This window comes from Heterocephalus glaber, unplaced genomic scaffold (assembly GCF_053883595.1).
Source record: "Heterocephalus glaber isolate CG9 unplaced genomic scaffold, H.glaber_assembly_v1.0 deba00001813, whole genome shotgun sequence".
In the NCBI taxonomy this organism is placed as follows: Eukaryota; Metazoa; Chordata; class Mammalia; order Rodentia; family Bathyergidae; genus Heterocephalus; species Heterocephalus glaber.
Window position 1 is genome coordinate 3,160,096 of NW_028258484.1, and position 19,478 is coordinate 3,179,573.

At 35.4% G+C, this 19,478-nt stretch overlaps 1 protein-coding gene across 2 annotated transcripts in view; it reads right to left on the reverse strand.

Moving 5' to 3' along the window:
- Window positions 1–19,478, reverse strand: part of Nsf (N-ethylmaleimide sensitive factor, vesicle fusing ATPase) — a 154,174-nt gene that overhangs the window by 31,374 nt on the left and 103,322 nt on the right. For both annotated transcript variants that reach the window (XM_004868669.2, NM_001310283.1), the window contains exons 14-16: window positions 17,202–17,358; window positions 14,014–14,147; window positions 3,521–3,587 (exon numbers count right to left, since the gene is read on the reverse strand). In XM_004868669.2, coding sequence (XP_004868726.1) covers window positions 3,521–3,587; window positions 14,014–14,147; window positions 17,202–17,358 — 358 coding nt within the window. The remainder of the gene's footprint in view (window positions 1–3,520; window positions 3,588–14,013; window positions 14,148–17,201; window positions 17,359–19,478) is intronic.

Below are 19,478 nucleotides of genomic sequence, written 5' to 3' on the forward strand. Positions count from 1 at the left end.
AATACTTATCAATAAATATTTTGAAAAAGCTAAATAATCATTTTGAGTTCATCCAGACATCTTCGTTTTCAGACATAACTTTTTAAAAAGTGGAAAATACCCAGGTGTACTTACCAAGCATTTCTAAGAAATTATGGCAAACCATAGCAGTATAGTATATTGATAAGAAAATTTAATGATAGAAAATGGGTGGAAAGGAGGTGGACATGGTGGTGCACAAGTAATCCCAGTACTGAGGCTGAGGCAAGGAAGCTCAAAAGTTTGAGCTTAGCCAGGACAACTTAGTGACTTAGTAAGATGCTGTCTCAAAATAAATTTAAAAAGGGCTAGGGAGGTAGCTCAGTGAGAAGTCCTTGAGTCCAATTCCCAGTACTGGGTGGGACAGGGGGGATGATAAGAAATTTTAATATAACTAAAATAATGGTAGAACCACTAAGATTGGCCCTCACATGGTGAAGGGAGCTTTCTTCCTATTAAGCTTCTACTAATATTTCAAGATTCAGCATAAATGCCACTCCTTAGCTTTCTCTGTAAATTGCATAAGAACCCAGCTTTGTGCTTAGAGCTACTTGCAGGAATGAGATCCTAAAGTCAAAAGTTATTGCTGTTTTCTGAATATCCAGAACACATACACATTCTGTTTGCATTAGTTTTTGCCATTACTGTATATTACAACAGACAGGCAGTATCTTATTTATTTTTCTGTGCTAATAATTCTAGCACAGTAGTAAGGACTCAGCAAATGCTTACTGAATAAATGAACAAACAAGTACAGAAAATAACTATTCATACAAGTGAAAATATACTCAGAGGGCACACATTCCTGACACAGTAGTGTTGCTATGACCACACATCTCAATTGTGTTTAGATAAAGGAATTTACACAGAGCTATAAGTATGTGTCTAAAAGCTTTTAAAGAAATAATCCTATAAACTGGGCTGAGAATGAATCAAACATAGCATACCAGAAACCTAGGTCATTAGATAAAACCATCAATTTAAGGAGACCTCACAGATATACCTCCTTTGCTTTATAACAAACATTGCCAAACTTCAAGAAAACAATAATAGGGGACCTAATGATGTCCAAAAATCATGGAGAAAATATGATAAGAATAGTTAACTTGAAATCATTACTACATTACTATAAGCAACCTAACAAAGGTTAATCAGGTGTTGGATAGTATTCTCAGATATTTATTAAGTCACCAGGTGGGTTTCTATTTCAATGGAGTTTATTATCCCATCATGATTCATTATTATAATGATTTATTACAGACTGATTTAATTTTACAGTGAATAAAATGTAAAAGTAATAAGAATGATCTGGTATTTACTTCTAGTTTACTCCTGAACTGAGTACAGGGATCAAGTCTTACTCATCTTTATATCCTGCTGGACTGTACTTCAACATAGAAAATGTTAAACAAATATTTTTAAAAATTACTATAAAGTACTTTTAACTTTCACAATGTTTTCAACATTTACTATCTCATTTCTGTCTTCAAAATTACTTTGTGGATAAGCAAAAAAGGGATTATAATCTTTGATAAAAGAGCAGAAACTGAGGTACAGATAGCTTACAACTTCTGTCCTAAAAGCCTTAGTGAATCTATGGGTTTCATGCCAATCCTAAACTCTCATTCTGTCAAAGTTCACAAGTGGACCTCTAAGTTACAGGCAACTCAGAAGTACTGAAAAGCAAATATATCTATGAACAACAATTATTAATCATTTATTAGTAATGTAGAAGATAGAAAACTGTAGAAGACAGAAAATCATATGAGACATGGGTCCTTATAAGAAGTCAGTTTAGACATTTGTTTCTTCACTACTGTTAAGGAGGCTGAGATTTGATTAAAGTATCCACAATTATAATGATACTGACTCCAAGGTTTATGTGATTATAAGTCCACACTGAATCATGTTTCCTATCATTTCTGCTAGAATTATACTAAAATGTTTTTCCAAAATGAAAATGTCTGCAAGGCCGGGGGGGATTTACCTCAGTGGTGCCGCTGCCTGCCCCACAAGCGCAAGGACCCAAGTTCGATCCCCAGTACCAAAAAACATCTGGAGAGGGCTGGAGATTTAGCTCAGTGGTTTCACCACCTGCTGCACAAGCACAAGGACCCGAATTCGATCCCCGGTATAAAAAAAAAAAAAAAATCTGGAGGGGCCTACATAGATCCTATTGGACATTTCTGTTATCTCACTTTGCTTGAAAAATGTAACAGTAATTGACATAAACATTTACATTCACAGGCTGTCTTTTAGTGAGCGTATTCACAGATCAACAAAGGATTGTGAATATTTGAAAAGTAGGTTTATGGCCCTATTGCCTATTTCCTATATAGAGACTTGTATAATTTTGTCACTGGATTCAAAACACTGGCCAAGGTTGGCAGACAAATTCAGAGAGCCAGTTTTCGTGGCAAAATTTGTTAGCAATGTACAAGCTGCTCTTAAGAGGATATTGTGATGATATATCGTGTCAATATTTGGCTGAGTAACACTTGAATTTAACAAATTCTTAAATTCACAATTTACAACTAATGTGCTATTTCAGAAGTAACTTTTTTTTTTTGGTCAGGGCCACAAACATTTTGACAAGTCCTAAATGGAGAGATTAGGACTTTCCATATATTCGTAATTGTTCACATCTAAGCACTGAAATATAAGAGACAATGAATAAATGAGACATGGGGTTAAATGATCAGGATTGAAAAGAGAGTCACATTGTGTGTTGGGAACTACATCCTTGAGCATAAAATGACTTACTCAAAGCAAATGGAAATGAAGGTTTTGGAGGGCAAAGAACACTGACAGATCTGGTGAATTGTAGTCAACTTTACAGTTTTACAATTTTAAGTTATTCAACCTAATCTTGCAATTGCATAATCTTGCTATTTGATTTGTGGTTGGGATCAAAAGAGGGAGACCCCTCATCAGAGACTGTTGAGGGCTTCATTGTGACATGCAAATAATCATGTTCCAGAGATCATAATTTATTTTTTAAATTAAGCTAACAACTACCTGTGCTAAGATAATGTCTTTATATCATAGAACTTTACATTTGAGGAAAGAGTCTCTAAAATGTAATCTATCTACTTATATTTCCTGGTGAGTCTGTATTTTTAAATATTTGTTTTTTAAAATATTTCATAGGAATTTTAATAAAAATAAATCTGTCTCAAGGATGCCATCCTTCTCCTCTAAAGAAATAAATGTAATTGGCTCAGTGGTTCTGCCACCCGCCTTGCAAGCGTAAGGTCCCGAGTTCGATCCCCGGTGCCAAGAAAAAAAAAAAAAGAAGTCAGTTTATAATGTAATTAAGGTCATAAAGCATCTTACCATGAATACTACTGTTGATATCAGATATAATTTATATTTCTTTGTAAGATAAAGAACAGGGTTTCTACTGCTCTACAGTTTATAAATATCATTATTTGTCTCTTGTAATATTTGAGACCTCAGTGGTAAAGTGGCAGGGAGTACAATGGCCAAAGTTATGACTCACCAAGTAATCTCTCAATGTCATCCACAACCACACAACTGAGTTGAGATTTGTATGCATCATCAAAGATCTGAAAGAAAGCAAAATCATTTATTATCTCACTACCTTCCATAATTATGAAAATTTCCAAAAACATTAAAATTACTTAATTCTTGGGAAAAACCTAAACAAAGCTAGGTAAAACTTCAGAGTACAATAAATTAAATTTAATACATTATAGGGTTTTAGACCTGAAAAAGTGCTTATAAGGAAATTGAGGCCCCAAGCAGTCAAATGACTTGTCCAAGATAACATAAATGGATTATAACTCAGTAGAGAGCAGGTTAAGGTTATTTTCAGCAGTAAGAGCTACAGGTATGATAACTGGGCATCTTGAGAAACAGCTGATCATTAATCAACTAGAAATCTCATCATGTTTATCAAACTGGTCTCTCATATTTTTGTTAGGAGGTTGACTTCAGAATTATCACTCTCAAGTTCTAGATTGAGACAGAAGAAATATGTAGAGTAAATTGGATGTACCTGCAAGAATTGTGGTCCTCTTAGGCAGGAATAACAATGAAAGACCAGAATCCTATCATCTCAGATAAGACAATAATAGTAAAGAGTTCAAGAAAGAATTAAAACTGGGAATGAGCCAGGCATGTAGCTACTCAGGAGGTCGAGATAGGAGGATCACTTGAACACAGGAGTTCAACACCAGCCTGAACAACTTAATGAGATCATACATAAGTTAGGAATGAAGCAGGAAGATGCATGTGTAAAATCAGACCCAAAGATAAAACCCAAAGATAAGCCTGACAAAGAAATGCAAATTAAAACAAGCAGTGAAGGAAGCTGTTGTATCTTGGCACAGATGCCAATTTGAAACTAGACAGAATTAGTTTACGTATAAGTTAAATATAAGTGTCGATGGCCTTGAGACCAGCCCTTCTGTAAATGATGGGGGTTTCTATTCCAGAAACTATAAGCTATGAGTGAAGTTCAGTGCATTCCATTGGTGTCATGAGTACAAATTAATTTCTGCATCCAGCCAAATCTTTCTGGTTGATAAGTAACTGCAGAGCACCAAGACAGCAACTCCTGCTCTGGTTCCCACCCACATGTTGCTTGGGGTGGCATAATATTCTTTAGTGAATATATTTTAACCATAGAAACTTTAGAATTAGGTACATAAATAAAGTAAAACAAACCAATAATATTAAAAAAATCCATGTATACTTAGTCTCTAAACTATTTGTAACAATTAAGAAAAGTTACCATAATAGATCCTCATTGTCACCATCCTCATTCAGTTCCTCAGATGTAAATCTTTCCTGGCATAACAACAATTATTTCTGCCTCCAGATATTTAATCAGATCAAACCCTTCTAGTGGAAATATTTTTCTTTGTTCCATTTCCTTTATCCCTCAATCACTGTACCACACTTCATCAAAATTTCATCTAACCTTTTCTCCTTAGCTACCTATATCCACACTGGCTGGTGGATTGGATTAAAACTTCACTGTTCATTTTATCTTTAGTGCCCTGCACAGAACAGTATTCAGTAATGATGTTTGCTCAACAGATTCAACAGTTGAAACAAATTCTAATTCCATCTGGCCCTAAGTCACTTGTCCCTCTTCTTCCTTGTATATTTTGCATATATTGTGGATTCATAGTATTTTTCCCTGTATTACCCTGGACTGTAAGCACTCAGAAGAAAGTACTGTTTTAACCTTATCTGTATCCTTATGTCACTTAATATAATGACTTACCAGAAAATAACAACTATTTACTAAAAAAAATAAATTTATGCATTTTAAATTCAAATAGAAGCATCAAGTAGTAGCTGGAGATGTCTGATTGAATCTAGGGAATGCAAATCATTCACAGGACAGTGCTGAAATCATGACAGGGGATGGAGATATTCAAGGACAAATGGTAAAAGAGAAGAATATAGGACTAAGGACTCACACAATAAGGAGCATTATATTCATTCAAATATATTTGAATTACTATTATGTGTCAAACATTAAGGAAGGCAATGGACCGAATAATAAATACCTTTATAAAAGTTAATAGTGTGAGTAGAAATATATCATTTTCTGAGAGAAGATTTAAAGAGTCACAGCATGATTTGCCACATTCCTTTTACTGTCTTGTCTCTCATGGAATCACATATGAGATGGAGCCTCTATTATCTTGAATCTCTGAGAAACTGCAATGACTAGCGATCACCTTCTGAGCCATGATGGACATATAGAGTGAGCAAGAAATGCACTTAATTGTGTTAAACCATTGAGATTTTAGGGTTGTTCATTACTGCAGTGTAATTCATCCTATCCCAGACTCATAAAGGAACTTAGGGAGTTGAGGAAGGTCTCTTAAACTTAGGAAGTAACATCTAAATTGAGATCTGCAGAATGAATAGGAGCTGACTAGTGGAAAGTGGGGGAAGAAAGTATTCTAGTAGAGTGTACTTAACATTATGAGGCACAGAGACGAGAAAATTCAGGAATGCTGCAGGAATGAATATACAGCCAATAAGAATTAAAATGAAGAGGCGATGGTGTTGATGCAGAGTACAGGGCAATGGTGGGTGAAAGATGAAACAGTAAAGGTGATAAATGAGTCTGGACACCGAGGGGCTTACAAATTTCCTATGAGTTATAATTTTATTGTTAAGGCAATAAACAGCTACTACAGTGTTTTAAGCATGGAATGAAATGTAAGGTTTATGATTATGTTTTAGAACATTTTTTCTGGCTAATGTACAGAAAAGCATTAGAAGGGAGTAATAGTTTGAGAATGGAATTCTAGGTGAGAAATGATGGTGGCCTAGAAGTGGGTATGCTGAGAAGTGGACAGGTTCTAAAAATATTTTAGGAGGTAGAACTGAAAGGATTTGGTGAATGAATGAGTACAGTGATGAGAAAGAAATAGATGTCAAAGATACTTATTTGGCAAGTGAAATGAAAACAAAGAACAGTGTAAAAGCTGAATGGAGAATAAATCAGGAGTACGCCTGAAGAAAAGGAAAAGAAGAGCCCTTTAGCTATTTCCCCCTGTGCTCAACCCCAAGGAAGAGAAGATGAGAATAGAATGTTTCCATCTCTTCATACATAATGCTGGCTCCTTTTGGCTTTGAGTTGGTATATCCAAGACACTGGAATAATCTAGAAGCAGTTCTGCACAGGTTCTTTGCTATTTTTGAAGACTAGATCAATACAGCAGCCAATGTGATTTTTTATAAACTCAGATGATTTCATGGAATCATTAAAAATAATGCTTTGCTTTTCAAAACATTTTTCAGAATTCTACTAAAATCTCTGAGGCAAAAATATACTTGTGTTTGTTAGGCTGTGAGATCATGGATAAGAGCTACAGAGGCCTGAGATACCAGGGCCTGGCTGGCTGCAAGACAGTAGTTCTGTATTTTCCCTGAATCAGCCCTTCTCCTTTCTCAAAACAATGTATAATTTACATAGCTAGTCTGAGACCCACAGAGAAAAAACTCAGAAGAGACCTACTCAGGACATTCCTGGGGTCTAAGATGATGATAAATAGCTACTGGTAAGTAATCTCACTAACTTCTCAGATATTGTAACCCACAAAACATTATAAATCACTTCCCAGTTAACTGCATAGCAACTTACAAGATTTTAGAAGAAAAATACAGTCATTTAATGTAGTGGGGTTTTGTTGTTGCTTTTTTGTTGTTGGTTTTTACAGACAGCTCTCGGTGTACTAATTACTACCACAGAGAGACAAACTTGCAGCCAACTCTCTTAACAATGTACTAACCATGACAAAGCCTGTGCAATGCCAGTTGTAACCTGACTAGTTTCAATTGACTAGTCAACTGAAACTCCTCTGGGTAGCTACTCTGCTCTAATTTAAATATATACATATATATCTTTCACTTCTTACAGTCTCTTCCTTATCTGATCACTAGTGTAATATGATGAGGTCATCCTTCTTCCCCTGGGTCCATGATTTCTGTTTAGTCTCCTCAAAAACTCTTAGCTTCCTGGCTGCAGTCTCTAGCAGAATGTTCACCAAGAAGCGACTCAGATTTGACTGGCAAGTACATAAGACAAGCTGCTAAAGTCTAGTGAGATATTCACATACAGAGCTGGGAAGTTCTGACACAATGTTAGGTAGATAAACCCAAAAAAGCAGAAGGTACTGGAAGAAAAGATGCAGGAAAAGTAAAATCATACAAACTGTCCTAATCAGAATATCATAGCTTGCCATCACTAATAGCACAGAACAGACACACAGTGCCTGCTCCAGAAAAATGATGCCATAACACAGAGGCAGCTAGCTGGGCTGAAGCTGGAGATAGGTACTCTATCTTACTGAGTCTTTAGAAAAATCAATCTAAAGAATATATGGTCATCTTAGTTTTGTTTAGGAATTTCCTGAAGAGCAGGTGAAGTTATTGGCATACATGGAAGGTCTTGGAGTCAGTGAAAAGTCAGAAAAAAAAAAAGAAGCAAAGTAATAAAGAAGAAACAGTGGCATAGAGGTCAGCATAGAAATGCTGAGGTCTGCTGTAAAAAACGAAAACCACCTCTAAAAAACACAGAATCCTACAATTTAGCTGTGCACATAGTAAGACTGCCAGCATTAAATTCTAGGGTACTTTCTCTTTTGCTTGCAAAGACAGACCGTTTAACATAGATTTAAGTGTCATAAAAGACAATCCAGAACTCAAGGCAAGAGTACACTGAACACATTCTAAGCACCGAGGAATGGGAGAGATGGGATCTTCCCATGTAGGAGTTGGAAGCAGGTCTGCATATTGTGCAGGACACTGCAAGTTCTTCAAACACACAGCTTACTCCTGGAATCTTAGAGAAGCTAGATCCACCTGTGAATAGGGGTGGGATGACAGCTGCCGGCTCTGGAGTCATATGAATGCAAATGCAAGCACTCCAGCCTTAACTTCATGTTAATCCTTGTCTTTCAGAATCACAAACCAAGCAAAGTGTGTTCTAAGCAGACTGTCCTCCATTTTCTATAACCTCTTTAGTACTCTTAGGTAAGGGATGCCAAATTCTCTGGTTCTTTTAGGAGATGAAAGAATTCACCTCAATTTTGAAGTAGTTGGCATGAAATACCTAAACCCAGTTAGTAGAAATTTGATGACAGTAGGAATCTAATGGCTTAGAAAATCCCTAATGTAGTAAATCTGTCAGCAATTAGTTGAAAGCACACTCAAATCATATTTGGTAGCATATAAAAACGTAAATGAGCAATTTTAAATTGGTGTTATCAGTAATAATCTCTAGTTTCTAAAAATAATTTGGAAGTAGACCAAGCAAACATTAGCTGTCTACTAATGAAACTGCCTCAGGAAGTGGACCTAAAGTTTTGGCAAAGCACTTAAACTTTCCTAGATTGACCTTAAAATCTCTTATTTGTTCTCCCTGCTTTTCAGGAAAAAATTACATTTTCATATAACATGCACCACTGAATGAATATGGTTAATAATATAAAAAGTTGGGCCGGGGATTTAGCTCAGTGGTTTTGTTGCCTGCTGCGCAAGTGCAAGGACCCGAGTTCGAGGCCCGGTACCAAAAAAAAAATAAAAAGTTGCAAAGTCTGAAAGTTCTGTACCATGTTCCTTTATGTGTCAAACTGATAAAAATGTAAAAAGACACAGTGTATTAAACAAAATGACAACAAACACCCACCTCCCAGCCATAGAGGGACCTCTAGTCACTTCTGGAGTATCCATTTTTCTTAGCTAATATGTGCACAAACTAGAAAACAAATCAGCTACATGACATATTAGGATGTTAACCAAAAGCATCCAAATTCTGTTGCTTAGTAACTGCTGTCAAAAGATCCAATTTCCAGCTCTCCTCTTTGTATAGACTAAACCATGAAAAGAGGAGGATTAGGCACCCTGATTCTGTTCTGTGCAGACTACAATTTGCAGTGGGATTTACAGGAGGATATTCAAAGAAGATTATTTCCTTCTTGCAAAGCTAGTGGAAAGGAAAATTTCTTCCATTAATTTTCAATCCTTTGAAAATACAGCTATATCGTGTTATTACTAATATATTTTTGTAAATCATTGATAATTTTACTTAATTTTGTTTAAACAATTTACTTGTATCCAATTTTTCTATTTCATCGCTATACTGATTATGTAGTTGGAAAGCATAAAGATTAGGTAATTAGCTAAAATTAAACTCTATTGCTTTGTTCTTTTGTTCATTTAATGTCATTATGAACTATTAAAACAGATTTTAAAAGCATAGATGCAAAAAATGGATAAAGGAATTAAAATTTAAACAGATCCAGTTTGAGAAGCAAACAGAAAATGGAAGAGGAATATTTGAATACCTCAAATCTCTTAATGGAACATATGGCATACTCCCCCCACACCGTGCCCCATGTGAGGCTAAAACTTCATACATACTATAGCACTATTGAGGAGTTTATACATAGAGAAAGGATATACCTACCAAATTAAAAGTAGTATGAGGTAAATTTTAAATTAATTGAGAAAAAACAACTTTCATGTATTTCAGCACCATCCTTTTGTGAAAAAGAAGCAACGGTGTAATTATAATGAAATCTCATATACTCCTTAAAGTAACCCTAACAACCCTCTCTACTGATAAAAATTCTCATCTCTTGGTTTAAGTAATGAAACTGTACTGTATATAAAGATTTTTTGTGAATTAACTAATTCAGACTACCCCTCTTTAATAAAAATAGATGGATTACATTATTTCTGAGCTTCACAAACTACTGTCATTGTAAAGTATTTTGAAAGGTCTTTTAACATTTAGACATTAAGACGTAGCTAAGTAAACACCAACCATTTTTGCCTAACAAAATGGCAAAAAATACTTTAATAACCTCAAGTGAGAATGAGAACTCTAAGAAATTCATACTCTCAAATGATGGAGTTGCAAGTGTAAATTAATACAACTTTCTAAAGGAGTGGGCTTTGTAAATCATTAGTATCTTTTTTTTTTTAAGATAAGGTCTTGGTATATAATCCAGGCTGGCCTGCAATTGACTATGTAGCCCAAGCTGGTCATGAACTTGCTATCCTTCTTCCTCAGCCTCCAGTGCTCAGACTACCAGTGTGTACCACCACGCCTAGTTCAATCATTAATATCTTTATGTAACACTTTTGATGGCAATATGTGCCAAAATCTTTCAAATATTATTTTTACCTTAGCAATCCTGATTCTGAGAATCTATCCTAAGGAAGTAACCAGAAATGTACATGCAAAAATAATAAGTAAAAACAACTGCTATACTTTACTGAGTACATACTATGTCCCAGGTATACTTTATGTCCCAGGTAGTATACTTTACATAAACTACCATTTCATTTAATTTCCATAATAACCTTATGAGGCAGCTATAGATATTATCTTCATTTTACAGATGAAAGAAATAGAGGGTTATCAGGCAAGTGACTTATTCAAGGTCATAAAGCCAGCAAGTATGGTAGAACCAGGACTAAAATTCAGATCTATTTGAATCCTAAACCCAAATGCTCAGCCATGTGATGCTAATCTAAAAAAAATCTAGTAAGAAAACAAGGGGCAATGATTTCTCTTCTTTGGTAATTCTATATAATATTTTTAACTGTGAGAAAAACAACCTGGAATAGCCTAAATATCCAATAAAAATGGATTGGTTAAATGAATATTATACAGATGTAATTTAACATAATATGGAAATAAGTTTTAATGACATTTGAAAAAGCTTATAATATCCTGAGTGAAAGAAGCAGGTTTAAAACAATATGTCAATGTGAATGTTAATACAGTGTGTGTAGAAAAAAAGAACTGAAGAACAAATAAAAATACAGGTTTAAACTTTCTTCTATGTCCTTTTCTGTGTTTTATAAATTATTTTTGTAATCAGAAAATGCTGTGACACTTGGAAAGAAATGTTTTCTCCAGAATGCTAAGATATACATTATTTGTATTCTGAGAAAAAAAAGTTAAAGCATTTTTCCATCTTCATACTGAAAAATGCACGGACAAGAACAGTGGTAGGAGGTAAACTAGAACAGCTAAAGAATGGCATTTATATTTCATTTTCAAAAACAACCTGGAAGACTTAGCATCTTTAGACTGGTTTGAGACCTCAGGCTGTTGTCAACCTATCATTAGGTAACAATGTGAAAAGTATTTGCAGGGAAAGATTTGTAATATTTCCAATATATTTCCAAGACACCTATGCTTCATTCTTTTCTCTGTTCTGAACTTTAGTTACAGAGAATAATATTTTCTCCCCTAAGGAAAAACCAAAATGTATAATGTGAATTTATTACACTGTTGAAAAAGAAACAATTTTTGTACAGTGCATGGATGAACCAGACAGTGAATCATGAATTGAAATGATTTTGAGTGAGCTTGTATAGACACTTATTTTTATATTCCTTAGCCATCTACTCATCTAAAACTACCTTGAAAGGACTCAACAATTTAAAGATTAAATCGTAAGTTATTAAGCCATTAACTTAACCATTTAAGCCTCTAAAATCAGTGTGTATTACCTTCCCCCCTCAAGTCAATTTGCAAGAGATTAAAATAATAAAAATGATAATATCTCACATCACAAAGCAGCTTTGATCTGCAGAAGCACAAAGTACTTTTTAAAAACTTTATAAAATAACTAGGACCATCCACCCACACTTTAGAGTACATCTGAGGTAGAAGCTGGCAGCTGGTGAAAAGCAATGGAGTAATTTACCATCTGCACAGAAGACTACTACTTTTGAACAAGCAGAGGAATAGATGATTTAGGCAAATGCAAACAGCATTAGTTTTTTAATCAGGTGGGAAGTTTACCAGCCACAGATTCCAAGGGCTTTTGTTTATGTTTATAGACAGGGTTTCACTGTGTAGTCCAGGCTGGTCTTGAATTGGTGGCAATCCTCCTGCCTCAGCCTCCCGATTGCTGGGATTACAGGCATGTACCACCATACCCAGCTCCAAGGGCTATTATTTAAAAAAGGTTTTCTTTTAGAGGGAAAACAAACATGGAGGGGGGCAGGCTGGACAAAGTTATAACTTAGAATATAGTACTTGCCTAGCATGCACAAGCCCCAGGGTTCAATCTCTAGCACTGAAAACAAACAAACACAAAATAAAAGAACACACAAAGACAATACCTACTTAATCTAAGGAATTACTAGTCCTGGTTATTTTATCCAGATATTCCTGGGAAAGATAGGTACTATTGGTTTCATCTCAGAAACAGAATATCATATTCTAAGTTTTTTCTGTCTCTGACAACATTTCCCTCTCATTCACACTTAGTTTCAAAGGTCTTTATATAGAGTATTATAAGTCTTGATGTTTCAGTGCTTCTGGCTGAAATCCTGCTTCCTGCATCTATTGCAAACACTCATCACAAACATCACTGTAGAGTAAGTGGTAGGAGCAAGGCTGAAGAATACCCTGAGCTGTCTTTAGTGGGCAGCACTTCAATTTGTAAGGTTCTCTTCCCTGGTGCTGATTTTTCCATTATTTCATTGAATTATAGTTGATTCATATGTATAAAAGTTCAAGCACACACAAAAAAATTTAAGTTAAATACTTCAGCTGGACATGAAAAATAATTTTTGCACTACCTGGGAGTATGCAAAGCTAGTGTATTAAAGGCAACAACTGGCTACCAAGTGAGATGAAAAGCCATTACATCTTAATCACTGAGACCAGTCTATTTAATAGAATCTATTGTTCTAGATGCCTCCTTTGGCACTTGCTTGAATGTAAGAGAGAAGGGCCAGATGATCTTACAGTCCTTTCAGCTCTAGAATTCTATTCGCTGATGTTCAAATTTTACTGATATTTCAAAGTGGGTCATATTATGAAGGTGATAAATAGCACCTAAAAGCAGGAAGAAGAATGAAGACTACATTAAGTTGCCAAGCAGACTATGATTGTTACCTAATTATCCTTTTTGAGGGGTATTTGAGAGTGTATTCCTAGTTCTTTTTCAAACTTAATCCTAAACAGGTTGACTTTGTACAAAAATGAAAGAATTAAAAAAAATTCTAACTATGCTTCTTTCAAGCAAATGATATGAATTTAAGAAATGAAAATGAATCTTAATATGTACTAAGCGAAGAGTAATTTGGAAGATATTCTTTTAAAAAGTGCATGAAAGTACATTAGAAAGTTAAAAAAATATGCTGGGGGTATAGCTCAGTAACAGAGTGCTTGCCTAGCAGATGTGAGGTCCTGGGTTCACACCTCAGTCACACACTCACACAGGAAAGAGGTGGGAGGAAGGAGAGTGGAAAGAAAGACAAACAAAGTTGTAAAAATTGAAAACAGATCAATATTTTCCCCCAAATTCTGTTGATAATTTTAGCAGCACTTGAGAACAAAGTTGCTATGGGTTTTATATCAATGTATACAAAAGTATACATATGTGTTTATCTATTTGTGTGGTCATGCACACACACAGATATCTAAGAGACAGGAAATTAAAATGAAACTAACAATCTTGATACCTTCTTCATGGCCTGACATTTGGCTGTCTCAGAAAAGCCAATCATCTTATCAGGAGAACAGATCTTGATGAAGGGGAAGTTGGATTCCTCTGCAATCTTTGCAGCTAAAGCAGTCTTCCCACTGTGAGGAGGGCCTGCGTGAAGATATGAGCAAGGTAGGGGAAAAAAGCCAACCTAAGCAAAGAGGAATCAAACAAGTTTAAACTTTTATCCATGACACGCAGAGGTCTCGACTAGTTGCTCATTAACATTTCCTGACAGTTTCATCACAGACATGTTTCCTTTTATTTATTAGCAACTAAACTTAATGAACTGATTAGCATTTCTTGAAAATATGGTGAAATACATACGTGCCTTTTTTCTTTCTCACATAGACTTAATCTTTCAAATTTCTGGCTAAATATATAAAGTGTAAGGGTTTTGCTTCTTAAAGACAGAATGCATTCAAACGTGTATCAGTACTTGTGTTATTCTATCAAATCATCTGTTTAACAACACAAAAAAATCTTCTTAGAAGATACTGGGGGCAGGGAAAAGCTGTCTTATTAGAAGCAAAGGTATCATAAAAAGGTGGAATTCTAAAGACTCTGGCTTTCTCATAAAGGCAACCTAATCTACAAAACTTGGATTTAGACAACCCCACCTTTCCCTCTTGTGCATTAGAAAACGTGCCCTTCTTTTAAACATAAACCAGTCAATCCTTCCTTACTATCTTCCTGGGAATCTGACATTAGTGACTGTTTCTCTCTCCCAATTGTTCAGCCTCTTCCTGAATGCTTTTCTGAAGCTTTTTCAAAAACATTTAAACATTCTCTGGTCTGATAGTTCAACAAATAAAATAAAAACACTTTCTGGACTTCATCCCACATAGGCTGCTCCATTCTTCATCCATCCCTTACCAAACTATCACTCCCACCCTCACTACATTGATCAGGCTCCCATCAAGGTCACCAATGACCTTAATGTCACCAACCCCAATACATACTTTGTCTTTGTTGGCCTCTTAGGAACATTTGGTACAAGTGATGATGCCTTTTTTGAAATACTGTACCTTTCTTTTCATGACTTCTGTGACAGCATATTCTCCCTCCTCCCTTACCTCTGCTTGCTCTTGCGCAGTCTCCTTTGTCAACTCTTCCTGCTCTATTTAGTCCTACACTGTTAACACACTTCAGAAATAAGCTCTAAGACCCCTTTACATCTCAACTCACATCCTTTGTTTCTTTTCCCTTTTCTTTTCTTTTTTGGTGGCACTGAGCTATGTCCCCAGCCACTTTTTAAATTTTGAGACAGGAACTTGTTAAGTTGCCCAGGCTGGGCTGAAACTTTTGATCTTCCTGCCTTAGCCTTCCTGAATGCTGGGAATACAGGTGTGTGACTGGCACTATACCCTTTCTGTAGATAAGTCCATCGACACCTCTGGCTTCAAGGGCAGTGGATACACTGAAAAATCACGAATCTATTGTCATCCAGACCACTTTTCTGAGTCCCAGACCTACATGTCCAATAGGACATTCAATATTTCTAATTTAATTATCCTATAAAAACCTAGAATTCATTAAAAATTGAACTCATGATCTTTCTTCTTGAAATGTGCTTCACAAGTGTTTTCAATTTTAGCAAACAGCAACATTTACCCAGCTGTATAATGCTCAAAACCTGGAGGTCATGCATGATACTTTTGCCCATATTCAATCTAAACAGTATTTCTAAGCTTTAGCTTCCCTATCTATAAGATAAGGATAACAACAGCATCTACTCTCATAGGACTGAAGTGAGGATTAAATTAGATAATATGTATATATTAATTTTTTTTCTTTTTTGGTACAGGGGGTCGAACTCAGGACCTTGCACTTGCGAGGCAGGTGTGGTGCCACTGAGCTAAATCCCAGGCCTTAGATAATATATATATAAAGTAATAATAGAGTAACTGGCAAATAGGAAGGGCTAAAAGAATGTTAGCCTATTATGATTGATAATTAATATAATTTTTTATCAAATTCCTTTTATTCTACCTATTTTTCAAATTAGTCTACTTATCTCCATCTCCACTGCCACTACATTACTTCAAACCACAAGCAGCTTCAATTAAGACAATGCAACTTCTTCTAAAGATTAGTCTTCCCGGGCTGGGGATTTAGCTCAGTGGTTCTGACACCTGCCTTGCAAGTGGAAGGATCAGAGTTTGATCCCCAGTACCAAAAAAAAAAAGATTAGTCTTCTGATGTCTTTTTGCCCCTCCAATTCATTCCCCATCATAAAGCACTCATAATATGTTGAAAATAAAAATCTGATTACATGACTTTGTTACTTGAAACCCTATAAATGGCTTTCCACTGTCCTTAAGATACAGTCTAAGTCTTTAACATAAAATATGAGACTTTGTGAGAATTGGTTCCTGTATACTGCAGCTCCCCAATCTTTCTGTCTCTAGCTCGATCCTGACCAGTGATATTTTACATGCTAGTCCCTAAGCCCAGAACATCTTCCCCAGTTATGTAGTCTGGCCACCTCCTCATCTCTTGGGCTCTGGCTTACTGTGCTTCTTTCAGGGAGCCCTCACACTCTGACCCAAGGGCTTAGGTTTGCTTGTCACTGGCCTCACTGAACTTTTCTGTTGTCATACTAATCATAATCATAAGATAAATATTTATGAATGGAATGTTCTTTCCCTTTTATGATAAAATTCTAACTGATTCTTCAAGGTCTAAATTAAACATCACCTCTAGTTTTCTCTGTTCACCCTGGGCAAAATGACTTGTATTCATACACACCTTTACACATATATACTGTATTCAGGAATTTATTTACAAGTTTTTTTTCATGATTAGATTAAAATTTGAATGTCTTTGTATCTGCAGCAACTAGTCTAAGCTCTAAAATATAGCAAATCGTCAGTATACACTTACTTAATTGAATCAAATTCTATGTGGTACTATTCAGTCTATTAAGTACCAGAGAAATTTAGATACAATCCTACAGGAAAATTAGTTGCTATCATTCATCAATAGCACTCACCCCAAGAAAATTTTAATTTGTACAAATATTGGTATGTAGTATGGTTTACTATTCTTAGATCATAAACCAGGTTTAGAACTGAAAATCATTTACCTTCTGGAATGTGCCAAATGGCTTTTAAAAATACATTAAAAAAAACCTTTTAAGGTCATCTCATAATTCTTTCTCACCTTCCAAAAGAACGCTAACCAGTGGTGTACGATCACTGTTTTTAGTCTGCTGGACCAAAAGCTCCCCATCATCCAGAACTCGAGTAACTGGGTCACCCCATTTGATTATTCCATTCATAATGTAACTTGCATAATCCTCTTGGTTTGTGCCAAATGCCTATTGAGAAAAGGGATAGTTTAAAGCATTTTGAGCATTAGTATTAAAAATTAAAACTACTTCTTTTCTTCTCCATTGTGTTGTATATGCTTGACCCCATTCCTTGCCATGTTTTTTCACAAGCCTTTCAGGATCAAGCAATTTCTGGCTATAAAACAAAATCAAAATCATTCCATTCCCCAATGGATTTGGTAAAAAACTGGTAATAAAATCAGATACAACTGTAAAAGCAGAAATTGGGGAAGAACCAAGCTGTGTCTATAAGGAATTGCACATGAGATAACAAACATATTTATGCATCAAGCTCATTAGCATCTTACTGTATTAAGCTGGAAATGTCTTGACAGCTGGATATGTTCTACTGGGAATCTGATTTTTCTTTTTTTTTCCTGTGCTCTGCACTAAAAGGTTGGTTCTAATAAACATATGAACCTCTTGAAAAAAATAAAACATTGAAAGATACAAAAGATGAGTAAAGGTGGGATTAGTGGCACATGTCTGTAATCCCAGTACTCTGGGAGGCTAAGGCAAGAGGATTGTAAATTCAAGCTCAGCTTGGGCAACTTAATGAGAACCTGTATCAAAATAAAGGATAAAAAAGGGTTAGGGATGTACCTCAGTGCAAAGGCCCTAGGTTTAACACCAGTATCAAAAAAAAAAAAGTAATATACACTTAATATACACTAAGAATATCAGCACTAATGGGAAAAAAAAAAGATTTAGGCTCAGATTGTACCAGAGCCCAAAGCCTCATAATCATAATCCTTGAGAGAAAGTATGTTCCAATATACTTGTTCCTATAAAGAGTATGCAGGTTGTGGCCATTCTGTTAAGAGCAAAGAGAAAAAGTGATTATGGACTTAGAAATTAGAAACAGCTCAGCACACGGGGAAATAATCCTAACACTGACTATAGGTGCTATAGATTAAAATGTGAATACAAAATGGAAATGATCATGTTTACATCAACTATGTGGTTGGGGACACAAGTTAAATGACACTCACATAAATGTATATTTATAAATATAAAAAATTAGAATGATACAGAAATAGGAAGCTACAAAGCAAGTCTGAAGGGTTAGGAAAAGGAAATAAAAGTGATTTCTAAATGGCACATGCCTGTAATCCCAGCAGTCTGGGAAGCTGAGTCAGGAGGATCTCAAGTTCAATCCCAGCTTGGGCAATTTAGTGAGGACCGTCTAAAAAAGCTGGAGATATAGCTCAGTGCAAAGGCCCTGGGTTCAATCCCCAGTACAGACAACAAAAAAAAGCAATTAGTTTATAAAGGAATTATCATACATAATAATTTTTTTTTTTTTTTTTTTGGTACCAGGGATCAAACTCAGGTCCTTGAGCTTGCACAGCAGGCGGCGAAACCACTGAGCTAAATCCCCGGCCCATATATAATAATTTTTATCCACTATATATTGAAGCTTAAATCACATTCCTCTTCATTTTCAACTTTTAATTGAGAAGATTCTAACTCCCATCAAAATAACTATCAAAAGTAGTTAGCTGGGGATTTAACTCAGTGGTTCCAGTGCCTGCCTCGCAAGCGCAAGGTCCCAAGTTTGATCCCCAGTACCAAAAAAAAATAAAATAAAATTAAAAAGTACTTAATTTTATTACTTACAATTGAATTGGCTCTTCATAAGGTTACAATACAACGTACATGTAAAGATCACGTATCTTGAGAATTTTAACTTTTTAAAGATTATCACATCCCTAAAAAGTTAAGTTTTGATTGATATATGGATTAATTTTAACAGTTCTTTAGAACTTACATCTCGAGGTATTGAATTTTCATATTTCTACTACTTTGCCCCCAAATCATTTTTCATATCACTCTTTGGGTAGTGTCCTTGTATATACCAGTACTTTGATTCCTGAGTACAGAGGGAAGTCCTCATTTTTTGGCCTGGATGTGACAGATTTAGTTGCTTCATAAAAATTTATAAGGGAGGAGCCTGATAAAGACAGGTTGAATGGATGTTCAAGGAAATATATAGGTTGGCAGGCTTGTGTCTTTAATTCTTCCAAGTAATAATCCAAGACTCATAGAAGAAGCTTTAAGATACTTGAACATAGCCAGGCATGGTGGTGCATGCCTGGAACCTCAGC